The sequence below is a fragment of the Pleurodeles waltl genome, chromosome 6 (genome assembly GCF_031143425.1).
Source record: "Pleurodeles waltl isolate 20211129_DDA chromosome 6, aPleWal1.hap1.20221129, whole genome shotgun sequence".
Taxonomy (NCBI): domain Eukaryota; kingdom Metazoa; phylum Chordata; class Amphibia; order Caudata; family Salamandridae; genus Pleurodeles; species Pleurodeles waltl.
In genome coordinates, this window is record NC_090445.1 from 1,175,367,634 (window position 1) to 1,175,394,115 (window position 26,482).

General features: G+C 44.6%; 1 protein-coding gene across 4 annotated transcripts in view; it reads right to left on the reverse strand.

The window, feature by feature from the left end:
• Positions 1–2,560: 2,560 nt before the first annotated feature.
• P4HA1 (prolyl 4-hydroxylase subunit alpha 1) overlaps positions 2,561–26,482 on the reverse strand; it is a 299,327-nt gene continuing 275,405 nt past the window's right edge. For all 4 annotated transcript variants that reach the window (XM_069240397.1, XM_069240396.1, XM_069240399.1 and 1 more), the window contains exon 15: positions 2,561–5,695. In XM_069240397.1, the coding sequence (XP_069096498.1) occupies positions 5,628–5,695 (68 nt within the window). In that variant the 3' untranslated portion in view covers positions 2,561–5,627. The remainder of the gene's footprint in view (positions 5,696–26,482) is intronic.

Consider the following 26,482-nt stretch of genomic DNA (forward strand, 5'->3'; position numbering starts at 1 on the left):
ACTTGGCGAACCCTGCAATGTCTTTTGGATTGAATCAGTAGTCAGGCCTCACAACTCTCCTCGTCGTGGTCGGGAGACAGGCAAAGGTTACAAACCAAATGTTGGTCTGCATGCAGATATTTAGCCTGGCATCTCGGACAGAGCTGAAAAAGAGTCTGATCCATCAGCAGTGTATTATCTTCCAGGTCCGATGCAAAAGAAGAAAAAAGGGACACCTGACCAGGCAAGAACAGAAGGCCATGAGTGAAGCCCATCGAATCGAAGGATGATTTTCTTTCTGTTTTCGATGGACGGGTATGGAACACAATGAAAACAAAACAGACAAGTATGGGGTTGCATAATGGTCCCAAGGCATCCCGAAACAGTCTTGAACTGGAACACCAAGGAACACGTATGAACCCCATGGTGGAAAGAAAACACCCCATCACCGAGCGGAGGGTCACTTTAACTCCTGACTCCAGAAGATTCTTCTGACCCACCACTAGATTGCAGAAGTATGCAAAGCATGTGTATCTATAGTCACACGTCACACATGCCATCGAACATAAATAAATTATTAGAGGGTTAGGCTTTTTGTTTGATTTCTTTGTTAGATGTGATGTAGCCTTTCAGCCTGCTCTACAAGGGCCCAACTGCAAGTATAAGTGGTCTTAAAGGTGCAGCACAGAACTTTGCTTAAGAGAGGCAGGTGGCTTGTTGTATTGCATGCGGTTATTACTCTCTCTTCGCGGATGCTTTGTCATTTTTAAAATAAGACAACTAAACATCATATAGACTCTGTTTTGACACACTGTGGGCTTACCAAGAATATATAAGGGCTTGAAAACCAATTTGGATTTCCTATCACTCATTTGCCTGCTAATGTGTATTCCAGCTTAACAATCTTGTTTTTGTCACTCCAATGGCTTCTATGCTTTCAATTGCTTGCTTTCTAAGCACTACTTTTTTTCTTTTGGTTAAGCAGTCCTTGAGAGTGCATGTGTTTTTCAGCTTTCAACTAGTGTACTTCCGTGCCTACGCACTGTGTTGCTGTTGCCTATATGCTTCTCCCACTCTACTTGCTCTTGCCCGTTACTTCCCCCACCCATGCCATCAATGTTTCTCATCATCCACCTGTCCACTCCATGTTGCGTCACCCGACCTACGCCATCCATGTTACAAACCCCCCCCCACCCATATCCTCCAATGCCTTCAATGCTTTGCAATACTGCTTGACGCTTTGCAGACCACTTAATGTTTACCTTGTGCCCCGTATCACTGATTAAGATCATTTGTTATTTATTTTTTAAGATTCTGTGTTTAGGGCCAGCAAGCTGGTTTAGTCTGATGTAATTATGTGTTATTTGAGATGGCGTTTAACTGTAATGGTTTTATTTTACCTAATAAAGATTTTACTTAATTACAGTTAGCTTAAAAACTAGTGGAAGTAATGTCTGTTATTCAGAAAAGCTAGCAACCACAACTGCCTGAACACATTTTCCAATAGGTTTGCATTGACAAACGCAGAGCGAGACCCATTGGCTTTGCCAGTTCTTGTTATGAGCAGGGACCTGTATACCAAACCTCGTAGGTATTAAGAGGTTTTGCACACATCGTAGTAGGTGTTCCCATAGCCACAAAGATGGTTATGCCCACAGGGTGAATGAAAATTCAACATTTCTGATTGCCCCATACTGCAAAGGGAAGAGAATCGATTTTGTAGGAAAATCTTCAGTGCCCCAATATCGCCCCCACACTATATCTGCCACAAAGAGCTGGGTCTTAACTATCTGACCAACTTCATCTGTATTAGATTTAGATGGGCTATGCCATTACTGATATCCCTAAATGTGCTGTTTTAGATAAAAACACAAGCAAACATTATTATTAATCCAGTTCCAAGAAGACAGGCCAAAGGAGGAATCCCTGAAGCCCGCAGTAGCAACATATTTGAATCTTAGCTTAGGGATTTTTTTCAACCTGCTATCTGTGAGAAACCAGTGGGAGTGCCTTTCGCTACTTCGTTAGAACAGACACAATTACATTTGTATTGCGTTTCCCCTTTGGGTTCCAGCATAACCTCGAAGCGAGAGTCTGTGCTTGTAATTGTATCTCTAAGCAATCGATGTGGTGATTTTTATTTTTCTGCAACTTTTATAAATCATATATGAAAAACGTTCTTGCCAATGTCGTGAAATCAAGAAATTGTAGGCGCTGCACCCAATCTTATCGCTTTCGCTAACAAATGCCGAACGAGGAGATGCGTCTAGGGATAGGCCCATTTCTTCATGCAACTGTAAATTCACTGGGTGCAATGCCTTTTAACAAATTGCCTGTATATTTAGTTTTTAGGGTCCCATTTTTAGTCTGTAATTGGCAGGATTTTAGATCTGTATTTTTATCTCTTGACTTTATTTATTACAACTTGTTGTGCCTTTATATTTTAATAATTGCGGTTTAGCTTTTACTGTACTTATTTTATATATAGTTTTATGGTTGTTTCACAACCGAATGAAGTTACTTGAACTGAACTAAACTGAATACTGAACAGTTATAAAAAATGAAGTAGAAAGCCATACAATTTTTTTTTTATCATGAAGGACATTTTAATGCAAAAAACAGATTTGAGCCGAATTGCACATTAAGAAATTTGTATTACAAAGTTAAAAAATAGTCAGGAAATGACGCCAAACACTTTGTCAGCCCAACAGTTTTTAGCATGTATATTTCACATAAAAGGAGTGCTGTATTCACACAGGAGGATGAACTCTTGATTCAAAAGATCCACTTTCAACAACACCGGTGAAATTAGCAGAAAGCTTCAACAGGATTGTCTCATACAATTATACATTAAACATATCCGTACTGCAGGTAGCAAGCTCTAAATAAGCCTTGTAAAATCAAATTGTGAACTGTTACAAAATAGCGGTATTTGTAGGACCCAGAGATTGAACATGTCTTGGACTAAACACGACCCTACTTTGACACAATAAACAAATTAATCCACCTTCCCCCAAGATCCCATATTAATTAATCAGGGACTCACACATCACCATATGTTTTTTTTAAAGACATGCAAACAAAAACAGTAGAATACTTCTAATTAATAAACAAGAGATGACTTAATGGAGTCTACCGCATGATGCAATTAAACAGAAACTAGAGAGCCATCATACATGACTGAAACTAACCCACTACATTTTAAATGTTGGCCCTTGGGTGTCAACCTACAGAAACTGACATACTACTTTCCAGATGAGACACTGTGCAGAGCTGGGAATAACTCGGCACTCCTAGACAGGCATCACAAGCTTTCCAATGCAGGCATTATGAGCAATGCAGCTATCAGCCCGTTTGGGAGATGGTAGGCCTTACTCTGCCACTAAAGATTAATGGAGTGAACGTCCGTCTCAGCTGACATTACTTTAAAAGATTTACTAGCGCTTTACAAAAAAAAAAATTAAAAAAAAAAAAAAAATTATGCAGGTCAATCTCTATGCCGAAAAACTTGCTGTTTTAGCAATACTGAGTGGTTCGGAGATGCTAGGTCACAGGATTTGAATTTAAAACATATACAGCTCGAACTTTCTGTTGGCAAATCAGAACTTTAAACAAAAATAGCATTGATTTTGCAGATTTCAAACTATGCTGCAAGACACATTTTGGTTTCTGTTACAGTTTTGGTACTGAGTAAGAAATACGCGATTCAAGAGGCAGGAGTTTTGATGTTCATAGTTTTCTATTCTAAAAGAAGATTGATAAGTGCATTCAAAGAGGGCAGTATTAGGCTGGGGGTGTGGGAGTCATGAAATGTGGTTCTGTACCCAATTAGCATTCTTTGCACATAACACACCACTGGCTTATCTCCTAAAATTTAAAAAAGAAAGGTCAATGGATTCTAGACATTGTAGAAAAGGCCATTTAGGTCTTGTATTTTAAAATCAAAACCACTGAAGTTGTACAAGACAGGCCACTGGCTATTTTGGGATACAATACAATAGTGTGTTTTGCTTTACACTTGTTCCTAGAGTCGAGGTAAATATTTTTGTTTTAGTTAAACACACACTAAACAACAGCAAAAGATCACTTCCTGTGCAAAAGCAGCACCAATTTGGTTGAAAGCTCTTCACTCCTTAGGAGTGCATTCACAACATGACAACCTTCCCCGCTTGCAAAAACATTACCTATATAAAAATGTAAAAAGCACTTAAAAAACACAATTCTGAAACTATAAATAGGTGTTTATCGCCACAATATACATTTTGAAATCAACAAGTAAAAACATGTTTGGATTTTAAATCACAGCATATGAGAAGTTTGAATTCTCACAGCTTTCAGTCTGGGTTTTACATTTGCTTTTCCAGTAACCTAAGGCACAAGGTTTCAATCAAATCTTAAAATGTCAACCTACTCTCAGAAGACCAGGCTAAATGTGCTCAAGGAAGATTGCACTGCGATGGAGAATAGAGGACAACGACGGATGTGCATTGCTGTACCTCTGGTTCTTACAGGGAAAGACTTATCCCAAGAACTGTTGGCTCATTTTCAAAACATCATTTTATCATCACGTACCTTGTGAAGGGTCGATTACGGAAGACAAGTACCAAGATAGTCTCGGTGAGGCTTTTCTTTTAATGCTATTGTGAATACCACTTTAAAAACACCAACTCTGCTTTACAAGCCACTCTAGCAGTACTGGTCTATCTTCAAAACGCCCTTTAACGTTTACAGGAAACCGTCACCGAATTTAACACTATGCTGTGTGCGGTGATAATATCAAGTTTGCAGCATCTCAACTGTGTACAGATTTCCCTTCGTGCAAAGCAATTTTAATCAAACATTTGGCACCGTTTATGTAAAGTCGGCATCCGGTGCAGACCTGAAATGGTCTCATTAATCCCACGTTTGTGCTTATCTTGTTCGTAAATTTGATAACCTTTTCCCTCCAAGAGATGGCAGAGTGGAGAAAATGAAATGCACGTGCAATCAGCGTGTGGTTTATGTTCGACAGAGGTAATGTAGAAAAAGGCAATTGGCAATATCAGATGGGCTTACTGAGACGAAGAAAGACAGACTGCTAACTGGAAACATGTTTTTATACTCCAGTGCAGTACACGATGCACAAAACGTATCTACGAATACACAAAAAAAAACTCGTTTCCAAAGGAAGTAGAATACAGAGTTAAAGACAGAATCCATCCACAGCTTTCCATCCTGCATTCTACTGATTAGAGTTACATGATATTTCTGTGTAAAATGACCAAGATTTAACACTGGATGAAAATTAATTTATATTGCACATTTATTTTGTTCGATGTTCTGCTCGTGCGCAATATGGTAGAGTAGGCGTTGATTCGCAGAGGGACGCCATTTGAATACATTGCCTGATGTATTTTTCTACTATTCCTTCATTGGACCTGTACATTGTCTTCATATTTGTAAAACCCGTTTGGTATACAGTTAAAAATGAGCAACGAAGTAAACTGGCGTAGCTTTATCTTCCACAGGAGCACCTGGCTGAGGGTTCCAGAACAGGACCTGATGTGTTCTTTCAGTCAACAGTTACAAAATGTAGAAATGTACATTTGACGTTTACAGCTGAGATTTGGAGCGGTTGACCATCAGGATATGTCTGAGTAGTGCGTCTTTTACAATTCAGACAAGCCACACGGCCGCCTGAACTCCTGCCCACGTTCATGGATCCATTTATTGGACACTGGAAAAGAGAAAAATGAAAGACTATATAATAATGAACTGAAAATAAACAAAAAAAGTCAAGAAGAGAGAGGGGCAGATGCTCGAGTCGTAGTTTAATTATTGAAGACGTACGCATCAGAAAGTGATTCTAAGAAAACGGAGTTGTGCCAAAAAAGGTGACGGTATGGATATGCAAGTAGTAGTTCATCTATCACCTTTCTGCTCTCGAATCAAGTAAAGATGCCGGTTATTGAAAAAAACAGAAAATCCACCATCCACTTCACAAATACACCCAAGCACTAATAATGCCAATAGGTCTAAGCTTTTAAACGTCAACACACAAAGCACAAGCATGCACAAATGCGCTCTTATGCATGCTGTCTAGCAGACCCTTTGCCTCTAATATACTGAGTGGGCTTTGGGGGGGCGCTTATTTCAACCACTGCCTTTTTCGCAAACCTCGTTCTGCCACTGGCTTGACAGCTTGTCAATCATGCTTTGGGTGAACCCAGAGGAGTAATTCTTTCACCTGATGATACTCTTCTGCATCTTGGTCTCTTGCACGTACAAAACCTTTTCGTTCCTCTTCCCCACCCACTCATTAGCCACTGTATTCAGCCTTTCTGGGTGAAAACTGAAAATGAGTTTTGAATTTTAAAGAAAAAACCCTAACACTGCTATTTCAGTAGAAGGGAAAGAGAATGAGCTTGGGGTTATTCACTTGTTTCATTTTTAGGTTTTCATAAGCCGAAATCTTTTGTTTTTAGTAAAAATACACATATGACATACCTTCACCAGCTCTTGTTTTTGAGCCATAGATTTAACAGTGAACCTTTTTACCATAACCTATTCAATCTTGTGTATGAGTTAAAGTGAAATATGCGTTTCGCAGCAGAGAGCAGGCGAAGTGGAGCAGGTGTTAATTCAACATTTGTGTTGCCGACCCCCTAAGTGGACGCTGAGCGGTGGACTGCAGCAGAGGTGATTTGGGTTGAATTTTTCCCATTTTGTCTTTGTCCTGGACCAGCTTCGATCCCGGTTGGCACTGGCCTGACTACACCAACACATATGACACAAGGGCGCGAGTTGGGGGGGGAGGGGGAGGGGGGGGGAGGGTTGCGGGGGTGGTTAACATTCAGTCGGAGTCCCTCAGCAGGGGTGCCATGCAGTAGGAATCTGTCTCTATATATACTATATCAGAATGAGATATAGTGTGCACAGAGTCCAGGAGTTCCCCAGAGGCTTAACAGAGGCTAAAGTAGATAATACTAATTCGCTCTTTTGTGGTAGTGTGGTCGAGCACTTAGGCTTGTCAGAGGGTAGTGCAAAGAATTTGTTGTACACAGAGGCAATAAATGAGGCACCCACTCAACGACTAACTACAGACCAATTGTTTTTATATAGAAAAATATATTTTGTTACTTTATTTCTAGAACCTAAATGATCTTCTTGTAGGTAAGCACATTAGCAAGTAAGTATCAAGCATACGTATCAAATGCACTTTGTTTAGATTTGGCAAAGAAAATGGTTTACAGAGGCAAGTAACACTTTTTACTTTAAAAAGTTGACGGAGCAATTTTCAACACAGTCCTAAGGGGAGAAAAGTGTTGGTGCAGTTTTGTGGTAAGTACTGGACTTACAGTTCCAGTCTCCAGGGGTCAGAATGTCCACAGGTCAAGGTTCAGGTTGACCCCAAACATACACCACTAGCAACAACACGGGGCCCGCCGGGTGCAGAGGTCAAAGTTGAGACTGATTTAGAATGGAATCCTTTGGAGACTGGGGTCACTTGGAAAGGCATCTGTCAGAAGGTAAGTACCCATGACTTCAGAGGGCAGACATGGGTGGATTTAGGTGAGCACTGTGGATGGGAGGGGAGGTGAATGGGGAACCACAGCAGCAAAGACACACTCAACGGCACAGGGGTGGCCTGGTGCAGGGTGCAAACACAGTGTCGGGTGCACAATGCTTTTCAATGAGGGAACCCTGGGAGCCGCAAAGAGGCTGCCGGCAGGGTCGGTTCCAAAAAAACTAAAGGCTGTACAAGAAGGAGAGGTGCCTGCTGGATGTTGCAGGACCGTTAGTAGGATTCCCCAAAGCCAAGGGGGTGCGGATGCAGGGGTACTTCTAGATGTCGTGAATTCGGTCGCAGTCGGGGGAGCCTCCTGATTCAGGCGTCATCATGGTGGCCAGGAGTGGTCAGCCCAGAATGTACTCAAGGTCTGAATCGCCTGGGGACCTTCTCTGGACCCGTGTGCCACCTGGACTAGGGCCAAGGGTGCCCGGTGGAGAATGGACAGGACTTGCGGATCCAGGGCAATTCTGGAGTCCTTTTGGAGATTTCTTTTGGACAGGGCCGCTGTCCTCAGGAGTTCTTGGTCCTTTACTGGGGGGGCAGTCCCCTGGGCATTTTTATAAGTCACTGGTCCTGCAGGATACATTGCGTTCTTGGAGCACGGGTCTTTGAAGCTGCAGACAGGCCGGTAGGGCTGAGACCAAATCAGTTGTCATCTGGAGTCTTTAATGCTGGTCTCGGCTTAGCAGTCCTTCTTTCGTCTTCTTCTTGGGTCACCAGGAATCTGGCGAGTGAGGTTCAGGGGAGCTCCTAAATACTAGATTTAGGGGCATTACAGGGGTCAGTAGTCAATGGTTACTGTCCCTGAGGGAGACTACCCCATTTCAGTGCCCACTCCCTTTGTAAAGGGAAGCAAATTCCTAACAATACTGGTCTCCACTGTCCAAAACAAGATGGAGGATTCTGCAAGGAGGCGGTCACTTTAGCTGTGGACACCTTAGGGGTGGTCCTAGCTGCAGTGGTTACTACTCCCTGCCCATTTGACCTAGTTTACCCACTGGACCTGCTGCCAATAGTCGTGCTTCCTTCAGGAGCGGGCATCTCCACTAGCTGGAATGCCCTGGGGCACTGTAATAGGAGGCCTGTGCCTTTGAGGCTTACCGCCAAGTGCTGCAGTTCCTACAGGGGGGAGGTGTGAAGCACCTCCACCCAGAGCAGACTATGTTTTCGACCCCAGAGAGCACAAACGATATCACCCCATGAGGTCAGAAACTTGTCTTTTAGTGGCAGGCTGACAGAGACAGATATCCCTGCACTAAAGGGTTGAGTAAAATACAGGGGCATCTATAAGATGCCCTCTGTGTTCAGTTTACAATAAATCTAACACAGGCATCAGTGTGGGTTTATTGTGCGGAGAAGTTTAATACCAAACTTCACAGTGTTTAGTGAAGCCATCATGGAGCTGTGGAGTTCGGAATGACAAACTTCCAGCCGAAGTACTCAATATGGCCACACTGCACTTACAATGTCTAACAATGTAATTAGACATGCAGCTATGCCCTCATCTGTGGTATAGTGCACCCTACCTTAGGGTTGGTAAGACCTGATAGAGGGATGACTTACTTATGTCACAGGCAATGGTCTGTGGGCATAGCACCCTGAGAGGGATGCCACGTCGACTCCCTTTTTCTCCCCACCAACACATAATCTGCAACAGAAGCATGCATGTGTTTGGTGACTGATCCCTTAGGGTGGCACAATAGATGCTGCAGCCCTTTGGGATCCTTTCTGGTCACAGAGCCCTTGTTACCACTGGTGCCTTTTACAAGGGACTAGCTTTGTACCAGGGGTGTGCCAAGCACACTCAGTCAATTTAGCATAAATATCAGGCAAAAAGTGGGGTTGTGATAACCATGCCAAAAGGGGCACTCTCCCACAGAGTCCGTTCCATCAGGTCTGCATAGCCGGATGCCACATGGAGGATGTAGGCCAGAAGAGGGGTGGGGACGCCCCAAAGGGGAGCGAGTCGGTTCTGGAATAAAAAATTTAAGCGGGGACAGGTTGTGAGAGAAAATACGATCAAAGCAATTCAGATGCTGAAGTGAAGACCGAAAGAAAATGTTTTAGACTGGATCGAACCAAGAACTCTGAGAAAGAGGAACACACATCCGAACTGAATAGCGGGGAGAAAATAATGTAACACAGGACTTGATACCGATGTGCACAGTCATCGAGAGGAGGGGTCACACTTGATCTCATGACTTGAAAAACTTTAGAAATATTTTGTGCAGGAAAATCACAACCATTTAAAAATAATAAGATTGTAATGAATGAAAATTTTACTTACCCAGTAGACATCTGTTTGTGGCATGTAGAGATTTATATTCACATGCTTTGGATATCTCCTGCCAACTAGTGTTGGGTTCAGAGTGTTCCAAGTTGTTATTCTTCAAGGAAGCCTTTCTGAATCACGGGATCAAATAACCCCTCCTTCTCTTTGATACTGTGCTTGGGCATAGAGTCCTCTGTTAGATTGTTTTCCCCCAGGCAGGTGAGAGAGAGTGTATAGAGAAAGATGTAGATGCAAATGTATGTACATTTGTACACATTATATAAATCCAAGGTAAATGGAACAGCCGCAGGTGTCTGGGGAGGCAGGAGGGTGCATGTGAATCTATGCACTACATGCCACTAACAGATGTCCACTGGGTAAGCAACATTTTCCGTTCAATGGCATGTGTGGCTGTAGATACACATTCTCTGCATAGACTGTAAGGCAGCCCTGCATTGAAAGCGGTGGCTAGACTGTGGGAGTTACAGTGGTTTGAAAAAGTGTACTTCGTACAGCATACCCTACTTCCTGACGTGCTTGAATATCTACACAGCAATGTTTTGTGAATGTATTTGGTGTGGACCAAGTAGCTGCGTTGCAAATGTCAGCTAAAGGAATGATCCCTAAGTAAGTCATGGTGGCTCCTTTTTACCTAGTAGAAGTGCTATAGGAATTACTGGTAACGGTCTTTTTGCTTTAGCGTAACAGGTTTGTACGCATTTAACTATCCATCTGGCTATACCATTTTTAGAAATTGGGTTACCCTTATGAAGAACAGAGAAAGCTACAAAGCTGTTTGTTTTTTTCCTTAAGTGTTTAGTCCTGTCAATGTAGTACATGAGCGCCGGTTTGACATTTAAAGTCTGGAGGGCTCTTTCTGCAATCAAGTCAGGCTGAGGGAAGAAAACTGGTAAATCAATGGTTTGAGTGGTATGGAATTGAGAAACCACTCTAGGTAAGAACCTTCGATTTGTGCAAAGAACCACTTTATCTTTGTGTATCTGTAAGAAAGGTTCTTCTAATGTTAAGGCCTGGAGTTCACTAACATGTCTGAGTGATGTGATTGAGACTAAGAATGCCACTTAACAGCTCATGAATGAAGTGTCTTAAATGTAGGTTCCATGAGCCTGGTAAGCACAATATTAAGATTCTAAGACGGTGCTGGAGGCCTTCCGAGTGGAATGACTTAAGACCGTCCATGAAGGTTTTAATTACAAAAATTCTGAACAAAGAAGTATGTTGTCTATTTTGTAAATATGCAGCCATGGCTGCAAGATATAGACAAATGGAAGTGTAAGCCACGTTTGCTTTCTGCAAGTGACGCAAATAGCAAAAACGTCCTGGACAGTAGCCTTAATGGGGTTAATGTGTTGGTCTGACAGCTGCAAACCAAATATTTCCATTTTGCTGCATAACATGCTGTAGTTTTTGTTCTCTGAGCTTCCTTAAGAATGTTCATACATTCTGAATGTAACTGTAGATCACCTAACTTTGACTTCAGGAGCCATATCGTAGGGTTGAGAAACTTGGGGTATGGATGTGTGATCTGTCCTTTTTCATGAGTGAGAGGATCCGGCCTGCTGGGAGCTTCTCATGGAGGACCTGCAAAAGGTCCAGAAGTGTGGTGAACCATAGTTCTTGTGCCCAGGTGGGAGCTACAAGGATCATGGTGAAAGACGTTTGTCTCATCTTCCAAACCAGGAATGGAATAAGAGGGAGCAGTGAAAAGGCATAAGCAAATATCCCTGACCAGTTTATCCAAATATCTTTGCCCTTGGAGGGAGGCTGTGGGTCCCTGAATGCGAAGATTGGGCACTTTGCGGTTTCTGCTGTGGTGAAAAGGTCTATTTGAGAAGTTCCCCACTTTTGGAAATATTTTTGAAGGACTTGTGGGTGGAGTTCCCATTCATGGGCTTGCTGATGCATCTTGCTGAGCAGGTTTGCAAAGACATTATCTGATCTTGGGAGATACTCTGCCACTAGGTGAATGTGGTGGTGAACAGCCAATTTCCATACTGTCTGAGCAAGTTGTAACAACTGGGATGATCGTAAACATCCCCCCTGACCCCCCCCCCCCCCCCCCCGGTTTTTTAGATAATACGTAACTGTGATGATGTCCATCAATGAACGAGGAAGGCATATTTTCAGGGCTAGAAAAGTTGCTTGAAGTTCCAGATAATTGATGTGCATGATCTGATGATTGAGATCCCAGAGGCCCAGCACTGTGAGATCCTGAAGATGCGCACCCCACCACATCAAGGATGCATCCGTGGTCAGAATGAGCTGAGGCACAGGGTCTCGAAAAGGCCACCCTTTTAATAGGTTGGTGCTATTTCACCATTGCACAGACAGATGAGGTTGGCAGTCTGCCAACACTAGATCTTGGAGGTGAACCTGTGATTGAGATCACTGACAAGACAGACACTCCTGTAGTGGACACATGTGGAGTCTCGCACGGGGAACAATGGTAATACAGGGCACCATTATCCCCAAGAGACATGACAGTCTTGACTGTGTAAATGAGTTCTTCCTGTAATTGGGGAATCAATATCTGAAAATAGTGAATTTGTGCTGTGTTGAGGAATGCTAACCCTAACTCTGCATCTGCATTGAGAATGGATCCCAGATATGGTTGAATCTGAAGAGGCTGTAGATGGGATTTGAGAAATATGATTGTGAACCCTAACTTGTGAAGTAGGTTCACTGTGATTTGAGTATGGAATCAACACTGTTGTAGTGTGCTGTCTTTGATGTAATGAAATAGATGTATTTTTTACCTTCTGAGATGTGTCACAATTACAGCTAGGACTTTGCAAATAACCTGGGAGCGGTTGTGACTCCAAAAGGCAGGACTTTGAACTGATAATGTTTTCCTGTCATCATAAACTTTAGGTATTTCCGGTGAGCACGGTGAACTGGTATGTGGAAGTAGGCATCCTTCAAGTCTAGGGCTGTCATGAAATCGCCCTGTTAAAGGAGTGGAATGACATTTTGAAAAGTAATCATATGAAAGTGCTCTGAGAGAATGTAAATGATTAACTGTCTGAGATCCAGAATAGGTCTGATGAGGTCCATCCTTTTTGAGGATGAGGCAGTATAGGGAGTATACTCCTGCTACCTGATACTGTAATGGGACAGGCTCTTATAGCACCCTTGAGGAGCAGGGATTGTACTTCATCTTTTAGTTGGGTGTGATGTTTGTGAGATAACCTGTGGGAGCGAGGGGGGACTATCTGGAGGTGTAAGTGAGGTCCAGACAATACCCATGTTGGATAATGGAACAGACCCATAGATTTGATATGTGCCCACGGTGTGTAGTAATCCTGAAGTTGTCCCCCTACTTGTGTGGTGTGGAGTTTGGGGAAACTCGGCTTCTATTACTGTTGCCCTTGTAGGGTCCTCTGAAATCACCTCTAAAGTAAGAGGTGAATGGTTGACTTGGTTGGGAGGTAGATGGTTCAAGAGGCTGTTGGTTTATAACTGCCTCTAAATGTGGGGTGACGAAAATTGCCTCCATGTTCCTGAGACAGCGCCCATGGCCTTCGTGGTGTCAAGAGTATTTTTTAGCTTCTCAAATGTGGAGTCCACTTGAGGGCCAAAAAGATGTTCCTTGTCAAAGGGCATGTTGAGCATAGCTTATTGCACTTCTGGCTTGAAGCTGGAACATCTAAGCCATGCATGTTTTCTGTGGATTATGCCGGTTTTAATTCTCCATGCAGCTGTGTCTGCAGCATCTAATGCACAGCATACAGAATTATTGGACACTGTATTTCAGATTCAATCTATTGACCAAGTTTATGGTGCTCATCTGATAAATACGGGCAAAGCAGCTCCTCCATCTCATCCCAGTGAGCCCGGTCGTAACTTGAGCAAGGCCTGCAAACTGGCAATGGCCCAAGGTTTGCTGCTTGAGCATCAAAGCTTTTGCCAGCTGCATCAAGCCTTCTACTCTCCTTATCCAGTGGAGGAGAGTCCCCTGTAGCCTGGCTATTAGCATGTTTCTTTGTAGTGGTAGCCACTATCTAATCTGGTGGGACCCGAGTCCTGATATATAGTGGGTCCGAAGAAGCAGGCTTATACTTTTTGTCCACCCTAGGAGTTATAATCCTAGAGAAGACTGGCTCTTTAAATATATCCTATGCATGACGAATCATGACTGGGAACACTGGAAGAAACGGAGTATCTTTATGGGTAGTGGTCGAAGTGTCAAATAGAAAATCCGGTTCTATTGAGTTTTTGTGCAGTTGAACATTATGAAAGGCAGCTGCCCTTGCTATTGCCGGTTGGTAAATGGTAGTGTCTTCTGAGGGAGGGACGGTGGTACAGGCTACAAATCTGGATCGGTATTGATAATGAGATTGGGGTTGTATGTATCCCATGGGCCTGGGTTTAGAAATGTACCAGCTAGATCTCTCCCTAGGAATAATGGTGAACCCTGAGGTGTGAGATCTCCTGCAGTAGGAGAGGTAGTACAATGTGGAGGGGAAGAGGGTGGAGTAGAAGTTGGAAATGGAGGTGGTGATGAAGGTAGAGGAGGAGGCGGAAGTGGTGGCCTAGTCTTTTGGATGTGGTGATGTGTTCAAGTCCTCTTAAAAGTGACAGGTGGAGAAGCAATAATATGCCCGGTCCATTCCTGAATGTGAAGACGGCGCAGGTTAGGGTCCATAACTTCTAAAATTGATTTGATTGGAGATGGTGTACTGGAGGATTGGCTAGAGTCTCGCTGTGCGAAGGACTGGTCTCCTGTGTTTTCAGTACCAACGGTTTCGGTCGGTGAACCTATTTAGGTGCCAAAGCTGCAACAAGATGTGGGTCGGCTTGGAGCGGATGTGGTCGGTACCGAGGGCTTGGTGTTCGACAATTGGACCAAGGTGGAAGAGGTCTATGCCGAAGACCACGGCATAGTCTTGGCTACTTTCGGTGAAAAGCCGGGGCAGGCAAAGTGAATTTCTGAGATCAACCGTGGCCTGGTGGCAGTGGAAGTCCAGTACCTCTGTAATGGTCTTTAAGCCTTGGTATGGACAGGAGGGGTCACCGCACTCACTGGCTGCGCTGGTGTGATGTCTTGACTCTTGATGTCGGATTAAACATCTGAGTCAGAGTCCTGAGTGGAACAGACCCCCTCCTGTTCTTGTTCCACCTGTGCATGTTATTTCCTGAAAATGTCTGAAGTGTCCTCAGAAGATTTACGCACAATCTCCAACCTGCGCGCTCTTCAGTCCCGAAGGGTCTTCTTCGATCTGAACGATTGACACGCGCCACAGGTAGCCTCCTGGTGATCCAGTGAGAGGCACAAGTTACACACCTGGTGATGGTCGGTGTAGGGGGAACTTAGAGTGGCACCAAGGACAGAAACAGAATGGTTTTTGTTCCATCAGTCCAGCATCGTCCTCGGTGAACACACGCGGTAGGCCAGAGACTGGGCGAGGCCCACCCTGGAGAGCTTGCAGTAGGTACTGCACCCGATGAACCGGAAACTACAAACCCAAGTTGGAAAACGCAATAGAAATAACTATACAGCGATAGACAGAAGGAAAGTCTCGGACCGAAGCAAGTTTAAGACGGAGCGAAGAATACACATCCGAACCAGACGGCAGAGAAAACAATCGAACAAAGGACTCGATGCCCATGCGCAGTATCACTGAGAAGGAGGTGTCACTCGATCCCATGACTCAGAAATGTTTCTTCAAAGAAAAACAACTTGTAATACTCCAAACCCAACACTAGATGGCAGGAGATATGCAGAGCATATGGTATCTATAGCCACACATGCCCTCAAACATATCTTTCCAAGGCCTAATTTACTTTCCATAGGACTCAAAGTGAAACAAATGGCAAATGATAGATATATTTGGTGCTCATAAGCAGCCCTAAGAGCAGATTTATGGACCTCCAAGAGAAGAGACATCTCCTTTTTAGGCATGCTAACACCACCTTCTACCTCATAAGCCTACTTAGTGCAGAAGCCCGGACCTCTTCCACAACAGCACATAAATTCTGTCTTGGTGAGCAAAGGCCTGGGCTTTCATGCAACATGTGGAATACAGGAAACAAAATAAAGTCAATAAAGTCTGCTTTTTGCCAAACTTTGAAATAATATACCTATTGTTGTGCTTTTTAAAGGCAAATTGGGGGATTTGGGGAGCATCACAAATTGTGAGTGGTGTGGATGCAATGGTGAATGCAGGCCATGGAGAAGTGAGCAAGAAAACCCATGCACAGCCCTTAAGTGAGATGAACTAAAGACCATGACGCCTAAACCAAGGAGCGGTGCGCACACACAATACAACTAGTGTCTTACTCCATAAAAGTCAAAATACAAAATACCTGGAAAGGAACTTTACATATAAATTATTCTCATTTGTCCATAATTTTAGGCTTGCTAGTTTAATCATGCTTGCAAACAGTGCCAGCTTTCGCTGTATGCGCTGCAATCTAGTTTCAGGTTTACAAACATATACAAAGTCAATAGTCAAACAAGCTAATTATCTTCGGTAAAACTCTAAGTTGATACTCTAGCCGCAGATTCTTCACCTTAGAAAACTCCCCGGGTGCCAGGCTGGATCTGAACATTTTTCTCTATCAATGCTTCAGTATGCTTCAAGCTGGCACAGTGCGACTCTGTATTGGATGTGTACCACACCAAAAGGGATGGAGCAGAGGAAAAAAAAAAAGTGTCACCCCTGACATCATTTTCTTATGTTTTCCCTCTGTGCCAACAGATGTAGAGCGTGAACAACGGGTGGCACCAGAGTGAATTTGGGACTGCTTTTGATATTAAAAAAGAAGCCACTACATAGAACCGGAAGGTGGGAGGGCGATGAGAATTCTGCAATTAAAAGCATCAACCAGAAAGAGCATTCCTGAAAGTAAGTAGCTTGTTATACTGATAGATACTTCTAACTGCTGATTAATCACCTGATAAGAGATATAAAACCAGTAGCTCCATAAGGTGGAGAGTCTGTAGAGTAGGCTCAAACCAAACATCTTGCAAGTCCAAGCATGCAAAATTACATTCATGGAGTACCTGGCTGTAAAGGCAATAGTGCTTCAGGAATGTAAGCAGTGAAACCCATGTTGCTGCTTGGCATACGTCAAGAACAAGCACTCCTATTGCCAATGCAGTGGTAGCAGCCTAGCAGAATGAGCTCACATGCTTTCCTGAAGCTGCTTCTTGGCCACCGCAAAGCAGGTCTTAATGTGGAGGATTACCCACCTCAACAGGGTCCTCTTCTGCACATAATTCCTTCTTTGTCCCGAGAGAACCCCACAAAAAGCTGATCGTCCACACTGAGGATTTTGGTTCGATCAATATAAATGCCTAAAGCCCATTTAGAGTCCAAACAATGAAGCCTTTTCTCTATTGAGGAGTGAAGGGGCAAAGAAAGATGACAGGGTGATGGATTGCCCAATGTGGAAAGTAATCATGTCTTTAAGCAAATAGGCCGCCCAAGTCCTCTGCACCAGTTTTTCTGAGAATAAGGTGGTGTAGGAAGATTGCAGTGACAATACCTGGAGCTCATTCATGTGATGAGCTGAAGTAACTGCAATGAGGAAGTCTTCGAAAAAGGGAGATCGTGAGCAGCTATGGATCGGCTCGAAGGGTGTACACAAAGTCAAGACCAAATTAAAATCCCACTGTGGCATCACAACTGCTTGGAAGGAAATGGGATGAGGTTTATATAGATACTCACAAAAGGTAGTTTAAACAAACGCGGTTGGTCCGTTAAATGTGGAAACGCAGAAAGGGCCAATAATTAACCTTTAATAGTGCCTACTACAAGACCTTTCTGGGCATAGCATAAAACATCCAACTGCTCTGCTTATAAAGGGTTAATTTATTTTGTGGATACTACACCAGGCCACAATTTGTCCCAGTCCTTTTGGATAAATGGACTTCATGGAAGGGTGCATGATGGAGAGGCTACCATCTATCACTTCAGGTGGCAACTGAAACTGTCGACTGCTGTCGCTCAGCCTCACATACAAAAAAGTAGACGACACAGGTTTGTGTGAAGGACCCTGCCCATCTGCTGCAACAGAAACTCCTCTTTAAGCGGTAGCCTGATCAGAGCAGAGTGATCATGCCCAGATTCTCAAGGTACCACACCCGCCTGGTCCCATCTTGAACCACTAGAATTACTTTGGCATGGTCGTTCCTGTTCGTTTTCAGAACTTAAGGAACTTAAGAAAGAAGCAGCAGAGACGGGAAGGTGTACATAAGTTCTGTATTTCAATGCAAATGGATTGAATCCCCTATTGAGTGCTGTTGCGGAAAGGGCAAGACGCAAAATGAAAATGTCACTTACCCAGTGTACATCTGTTCGTGGCATTAGTCGCTGCAGATTCACATGTTGTGCATAGTCCGCCGTCTGGTGTTGGGTCGGAGTGTTACAAGTTGTTTTTGTTCGAAGAAGTCTTTTCGAGTCCCGAGACCGAGGGACTCCTCCTCCTTTGTTCCATTGCGCATGGGCGTCGACTCCATGTTAGATTGTTTTCCCCGCAGAGGGTGAGGTAGGAGTTGTGTATGTTAGTAATAGTGCCCATGCAATGGAATGAATAAGTATGTACCAACTAAGGTTTAAGTAATATATTTACAAATGTACAAATGTTGAAGATAACTTCCAAACTGCTACAGGCTCCCGGGGAGGCGGGTGGGCACATGTGAATCTGCAGCGACTAATGCCACGAACAGATGTACACTGGGTAAGTGACATTTTCAGTTCGGTGGCATGTGTAGCTGCAGATACACATGTTGTGCATAACAAGCAGTTATCTCCCCAAAAGCGGTGGCTCAGCCTGTAGGAGTGGAAGTAGTCTGAAATAAAGTTCTTAGTACGGCTTGACCTACTGTGGCTTGTTGTGCGGATAGCACGTCTACACAGTAGTGCTTAGTAAATGTGTGAGGCGTAGACCATGTGGCTGCCTTACATATCTCGTTCATTGGAATGTTTCCTAGGAAGGCCATGGTAGCGCCTTTCTTTCTGGTTGAATGTGCCCTTGGTGTAATGGGCAGTTCTCTCTTTGCTTTAAGGTAGCAGGTTTGGATGCACTTAACTATCCACCTGGCAATACGCTGTTTTGATATTGGGTTTCCTGTATGAGGTTTTTGAAATGCAATAAACAGTTGTTTTATTTTCCTAATTTCTTTTGTTCTGTCAATGTAGTACATTAGTGCTCTTCTGATGTCTAATGTATGTAGTGCCCTTTCAGCTACTGAGTCTGGCTGTGGGAAGAACACTGGTAGTTCTACCGTTTGATTTAAGTGGAACGGCGAAATAACTTTTGGTAAAAATTTTGGATTGGTTCTTAGGACTACTTTATTTTTGTGTATTTGAATAAAAGGTTCTTGTATAGTAAACGCCTGAATTTCACTTACTCTTCTTAGAGATGTGATGGCAATGAGAAATGCAACCTTCCACGTTAAGAATTGCATTTCGCATGAGTGCATGGGTTCAAAAGGTGGGCCCATGAGTCTTGTTAAGACGATGTTGAGGTTCCATGAAGGAACAGGTGGTGTTCTTGGTGGTATAATTCTTTTTAGGCCTTCCATAAACGCTTTAATGACAGGTATCCTAAATAGTGAAGTTCAATGGGTAATCTGCAGGTATGCAGATATTGCTGCGAGGTGTATCTTTATGGAAGAGAAGGCTAGATTTGATTTCTGTAAATGTAGTAAGTATCCCACTACATCCTTTGGAGATGCATGTAATGGTTGAACTTGATTATGGCAGTAGCAAACAAATCTTTTCCATTTGCTTGCATAGCAGTGTCTAGTGGATGGTCTTCTAGCTTGTTTTATGACTTCCATACATTCTTGGGTGAGGTTTAAATGTCCGAATTCTAGGATCTCAGGAGCCAGATTGCTAGATTCAGCGATTTTGGATGCCTGATCTGTTGATTGTGTTGTGTTAACAGATCTGGTCTGTTGGGCAACCTGACATGGGGTACTACTGACAGGTCTAGTAGTGTAGTGTACCAAGGTTGTCTTGCCCATGTTGGTGCTATTAGTATGAGTTTGAGTTTGTTTTGACTCAATTTGTTTACTAGATATGGAAGGAGAGGGAGAGGGGGAAAAGCGTACGCAAATATCCCTGACCAGTTCATCCATAGAGCATTGCCTTGAGACTGCCTGTGTGGGTACCTGGATGCGAAGTTTTGGCATTTTGCGTTCTCCTTTGTTGCAAATAGGTCTATTTGAGGTGTCCCCCAAATTTTGAAGTAAGTGTTTAGAATTTGGGGGTGAATCTCCCATTCGTGGACCTGTTGGTGATCGAGAGAGATTGTCTGCTAGTTGATTTTGGATCCCTGGAATAAATTGTGCTATTAGGCGAATGTGGTTGTGAATTGCCCATTGCCATATCTTTTGTGCCAGGAGGCACAGCTGTGTCGAGTGTGTTCCCCCCTGTTTGTTTAGATAATACATTGTTGTCATGTTGTCTGTTTTGACAAGAATGTATTTGTGGGTTATGATGGGTTGAAATGCTTTCAACTCTAGGAATACTGCTAACAATTCGAGGTGATTTATATGCAGTTTTGTTTGATGTACGTCCCATTGTCCTTGGATGCTGTGTTGATTGAGGTGTGCTCCCCACCCTGTCATGGAAGCATCTATTGTTATCACGTATTGTGGCACTGGGTCTTGGAAAGGCCGCCCTTTGTTTAAATTTATACTGTTCCACCATAGAAGCGAGATGTATGTTTGGCGGTCTATCAACACCAGATCTAGAAGGTGACCCTGTGCATGTGACCACTGTGATGCTAGGCACTGTTGTAAGGGCCTCATGTGCAGTCTTGCGTTTGGGACAATGGCTATGCATGAGGACATCATGCCTAGGAGTTTTAATACCGTCTTTGCCTGTATCTTTGGTGTTGGATACATGGCTTGTATAACCTTGTGAACATTTTGAACCCTTTGTGGACTTGGAGTGGCTATTCCCTTTGTTGTGTTGATTGTCGCTCCTAAGTATTGCTGTGTTTTGCACGGCAGAATGTGAGATTTTGTGTAGTTGATGGAGAAACCGAGTTTGTAGAGGGTTTGTATGACATAATCTGTGTGTTGTGAACACTTTGTTAGGGAGTTGGTCTTGATTAGCCAATCGTCTAGGTACGGGAATACGTGTATTTGCTGCCTTCTGATGTGTGCAGCTACTACTGCTAGGCATTTTGTGAATACTCTTGGTGCGGTTGTTATACCGAATGGCAACACTTTGAATTGGTAATGTATTCCCTTGAATACAAACCTTAGGTATTTCCTGTGCGAGGGATGTATCGGTATGTGGAAATACGCGTCCTTTAGATCTAAGGTTGTCATGTAGTCTTGTTGCTTTAGCAGTGGTAACACGTCTTGTAGCGTGACCATGTGAAAGTGTTCTGATTTGATGTAGGTGTTTAGTGTTCTGAGATCTAGGATTGGTCTCAGTGTTTTGTCCTTTTTTGGTATTAGAAAGTACAGTGAGTAAACTCCTGTGTTTACTTGTGTACATGGTACCAATTCTATTGCGTCCTTTTGTAGTAATGCTTGAACTTCTAGTTCTAGAAGGTCTAAATGTTGTTTTGACATATTCTGTGTTTTTGGTGGGACATTTGGAGGGAGTTGGAGAAATTCTATGCAATAACCATGTCGGATAATTGCTAAGACCCAAGTGTCTGTTGTTATCTCCTCCCAGGATTTGTAAAACTGACTTAGTCTTCCCCCCACTGGTGTTGTGTGAAGGGGTTGAGTGACTTGTGAGTCACTGTTTGGTTGTAGGGGTTTTTGGACTTTGAAATTTTCCCCGGTTTCTAGGGAATTGTCCTCCTCTGTACTGGCCCCGAAAGCCTCCCCTTTGGTACTGTCCCTGGTAGGTAGACGGTGTTGATTGTGAGGTGCTGGCTTGTGTGGCTTGACCCCGAAACCCCCCTCTGAAAGTTGTTTTGCGGAAGGTGCCGGAAGTGCCTCTGCCCTGCGGGGAATAGAGTGCGCCCATGGCCTTGGCTGTGTCAGTGTCCTTTTTCAATTTCCCAATTGCCGTGTCCACTTCGGGTCCAAACAATTGCTGTTCATTAAACGGCATATTGAGCACCGCTTACTGTATTTCCGGTTTAAAGCCAGATGTGCGCAACCATGCGTGACTTCTTATGGTTACTGCGGTATTTATTGTTCTTGCAGCTGTGTCCGCTGCGTCCATAGAGGAGCGTATTTGGTTATTGGAGATGTTTTGTCCCTCCTCAACCACTTGTTTTGCCCGTTTTTGAAATTCTTTGGGCAGATGCTCGATGAGATGCTGCATCTCGTCCCAATGGGCTCTATCATATCGCGCTAGGAGCGCCTGAGAGTTCGCGATGCGCCACTGGTTTGCAGCTTGTACTGCGACCCTTTTCCCAGCTGCGTCGAACTTGCGGCTCTCTTTATCCGGAGGTGGTGCCTCGCCTGATGTGTGCGAGTTGGCTCTCTTGCGAGCTGCCCCTACCACGACTGAATCTGGTGGCAGTTGTGAGGTGATAAAAGCAGGGTCCGTGGGCGGTGCTTTATATTTTTTCTCCACCCTTGGAGTTATCGCTCTACTCTTGACCGGTTCTTTGAAGATCTGCTTTGCGTGCCTTAGCATTCCTGGAAGCATAGGCAGGCTTTGGTAGGTGCTATGGGTGGAGGAGAGGGTGTTGAAAAGGAAGTCATCCTCGACAGGTTCTGCGTGTAACGACACGTTATGGAACTCTGCAGCCCTAGCTACCACCTGTGCATACGCTGTGCTGTCCTCAGGTGGCGAGGGCTTGGTAGGGTACAACTCAGGACTATTGTCTGATACTGGGGCGTCGTATAGGTCCCAAGCGTCTTGGTCATCTTGGCTCATGGTGGTATGAGCCGGTGAATGTGACGGAGTCTGTGCCGGTGATGTGTGAGTTACAGGTGGAGGAGAGGGTGGCGGAGTTACCTTCTTCACCATTTTTTGTGGTGTTTGTTCTTGAGTTTGGAACTCGAGTCTCCTTTTTCTCCTGATTGGGGGAAGAGTGCCGATTTTCCCTGTCCCACTTTGTATGAAGATCCGCTTTTGTGTGTGGTCTACATCAGTGGTCTGTAACTCTTCTTCAAATCTGTGTTTGCGCATTTGAGAGGACAGTGATTGTTCCTCTGTATATGAGCTGGCAGTTGGTTCGTTGCTGGTCGTTTTGGCACCGAAACTGTGTCTCTGCTTGTTTTCGGCTCCGAGGCGAATTTTTTCCTTTTCGGCGTCGAGTTTTCTCGGCGTCGATCTTCCTCGGTGCCGCTGTCTCTGCGCCGAGCAGCTTCGGTTCCGCTGTCTCGGCGTCGATCTTTTTCGGCAGCACTTTCTCAGTCCCGAGATTGCTGCGTGCCTGTGTCTCGACCCGAGTCGGACGATCTCGGCACCAGTTCGGCCTTTTTCGGTGCCGATGGACGGTCACCTACTTTATGGGTTGAGCCATGGCCTGTTGGCAGTGGCGTCCCCTGGGCCTTGTCTGTTTTCTTGTGTGGTGCTTGCTTCGACGTCTTACTCACGGTTTCTTCGACGTCGAATTCCTCCGAGTCCGATTCATGGATGGAGAAGGCTTCCTCTTCTTCTCCTTGTCCCTCGAACTCTCGGTGTCCTGTCGGCGTGGACGCCATCTGCAATCTTCTGGCTCGCCGGTCATGGAGCGTTTTTCGGGACCGAAACGCACGACAGGCCTCACACGTTTCTTCCTTGTGCTCGGGCGACAGGCACAAGTTACAGACCAAATGTTGGTCTGTATATGGATATTTATTGTGGCATTTAGGACAGAATCGGAACGGGGTCCGTTCCATCAGTGTCGATGTTACACGCGGTCGGGCCGACCAGGCCCCGACGGGGGATCGAAATTACCCCGAAGGGCTACCGGAGCTCTTCACGATTCGGTGTCAATTCTATTCTTACCCGATCCCGAGCGAAACAATACCGACGTAGTTTTCCGAAGTTAAGACTATCTTTCCGTCTCGAAACCCGGAGCGAAAAGGAACACGTCCGAACCCGATGGCGGAAAAAAAACAATCTAACATGGAGTCAACGCCCATGCGCAATGGAACAAAGGAGGAGGAGGAGTCCCTCGGTCTCGGGACTCGAAAAGACTTCTTCGAACAAAAACAACTTGTAACACTCCGACCCAACACCAGACGGCGGACTATGCACAACATGTGTATCTGCAGCTACACATGCCACCAAACCTTTTGATACTGCTTTTCTCAAAGGTTTCGAAAAGATCTAGCATGCTTAGTCGTCTGTATTGGTATTTAAGGATCTTACCCAGATGGTTCAGGCTTAGGAAAATATTCTTATGCTCAAGTTAACTCAAGTCGAACATAACCTCCTGGGACCAGAGTAACAACCTCACTCCACCCAGCTTACTGCAATATCACATACCAGTGGTTTTGACAGTGAGAACCTGCACCAGCTTCCCCCTGATGGGTGTCAGGATGATCTTTGGCAGTTAGACCAATGGCCCACAACTCCAGCAAACAAATGACTTACCTTTAGTAACTCTCTTTCTGGTAGTCTAACTCAAGATTCCTCCCTTTTTAAATACTTCGCTAGGAGCCAAACTGGATCTGGAAACTTTTGAGCAGTGCGTCTGTGCACCGTCACATGGCGTCATGAGGCTAATGCCTTTCTGCTCTGGAAATGATTTAAGGATCAAATAAACAGTGCCACTCCCTGAGGGCTGATCTCTGTTGCATTCAAAGCTATCCTTGCCCTCTGACCCAGGTCTCCAACATCAAATTGGTGTCGACCTGTGCAAGGATTCCTAGACTTTGTTTTTTTTTTTTTTTTTTTTTTTTTTAACTGACAGAGCCTATTTCATAGATTAAACAGCGTCCACTTGGCAGATTGGGAGATCAGTGAGGAATCCACAGTTAAACAGTCTCTACCGGAAAGAGCATTACCGAAGGAAAGTAACTTGTTCTGATGGACATATCTAACCACAGAGTTCTCACTTTTGAACAAATATGATACCGAAGCTATACAGATTTGGAGGTGGGTCTGTGAATTGGTGCAATTTACAAAGTCCTGTGGGATCGAGAGGGGGAAATGCCCCTTTCAGCAAACCTAGCTGTTCAGACAGTAAGTCTTGTGAATGTGTGATGGGGCGTCCACGTTGCTGTCTGACAAGTACCTACCTGGAATACCTGTTTTGCGTGCCTGAGCATGCCCGGGAGCATTGGCAGACTCTGGTAGGAAGTGTGGGTGGATGCCAAGGAACAGGAAATCATCCTCTATTGGCTCTGAATGCATTGCTACATTGTGGAACGTAACTGCCCTGGATAGCACCTGCGTATATGCAGTACTGTCCTCTGGAGGTGACGGCCTTGTTGGGTAACAATCTGGGCTGTTGTCTGATACTGGTGAATCATATAAGTCCCATGCATCCGGATCATCCAGTGTCATCCCTGTATGCGTAGGTGACTGCATTGGAGGTGTTGTTACTGGGGACAGCTGTGGTGAGTGTAGTGGGGAAGGTTGTGGCGAAAACCTTGGTGGTGGGGTTTTATCTCTGTCCACCTTCGCCTTCGGCTGCATTTCTGGCTCATGAAATGCCAGCTTTCGTTTTGATTGGAGGAAGAGTTTGTATTTTTCCAGTCTCTTTCTGGATCTGCAACCTCCTTTGCATATGGTCTGGTTCCCCCATACTAAATTCCTGCTCAAATTTGTGTTTTTCATGCATTTGGCTGGAAAGTCCTTGCTCTTCTGTGTAAGAGCTTCTTTTCGGCTCCGAAGCCGCTTTTTTCGGTACCGATGCTTCCGATAAAGTATTTTTCGGTTCCAACGTTACTTTTCTCACCTTGGGTGAGTCGAACTCTCGGTGTCGAGATCGTTCGGTGCCTGAATCTCGACTGGAGTCGGATGTCTTCGGCAATTCTTTGGCCTTTTTCGGTGCCGATGTTTGGTCACCTTCTTTTCGATGGGTTAAGCCATGGCCTGCTGGCGGTGGCATCCCCTTGGCCTGAACGATCTTTGTGTGAGTTTTGGACGGGGCAGTTTTACTCACTGTTTACTGCATCGTCGTGGAACGCTCACTTTCGGATTCGTCAGAGTCCTTCCCCTGGATGAAAATTCTTTCCTCCTCTTCGACGTCGAGTTGTTCTCTCGGTGTCGACGCCATTTGTAGTCTTCTCGCTCTTCGATCACGTAGGGTCTTTTTTGATCGAAACGCCCAACAGGCCTCACAAGTATCCTCCCTGTGCTCTGGTGATAAACACAGATTACAGACCAAGTGTTGGTCTGTATAGGGATACTTCGAGTGGCACTTCGGACAGAAGCGGAAGGGGGTCCTGTCCATTAGTTTCGTCGATGGATGCGGTCGGGCCGACCAGGCCCCGCTGAAGAGCGGAAGCCCCGAAGGGCCGCCGGAGCGCTTCTACTATCGGTGTCGATACGCTAACACTAAACCGGTACCGAGCGTGAACAATACAGTCGAATTTTAGATATTTAGCTAACTTTCCCGATTCGAAATACGGAGCGAAGAGGAACACGTCCGAACCCGATGGCGGAAAGAAAACAATCTAAGATGGAGTCGACACCCATGCGCAATGGAGCCGAAAGGGAGGAGTCCCTCGGGCTCGTGACTCGAAAAAACTTCTTCGAAGAAAAACAACTTGTAACACTCCGAGCCCAACACCAGATGGCAGGATAATGCACAGCATGTGTATCTGCAGCTACACATGCCAC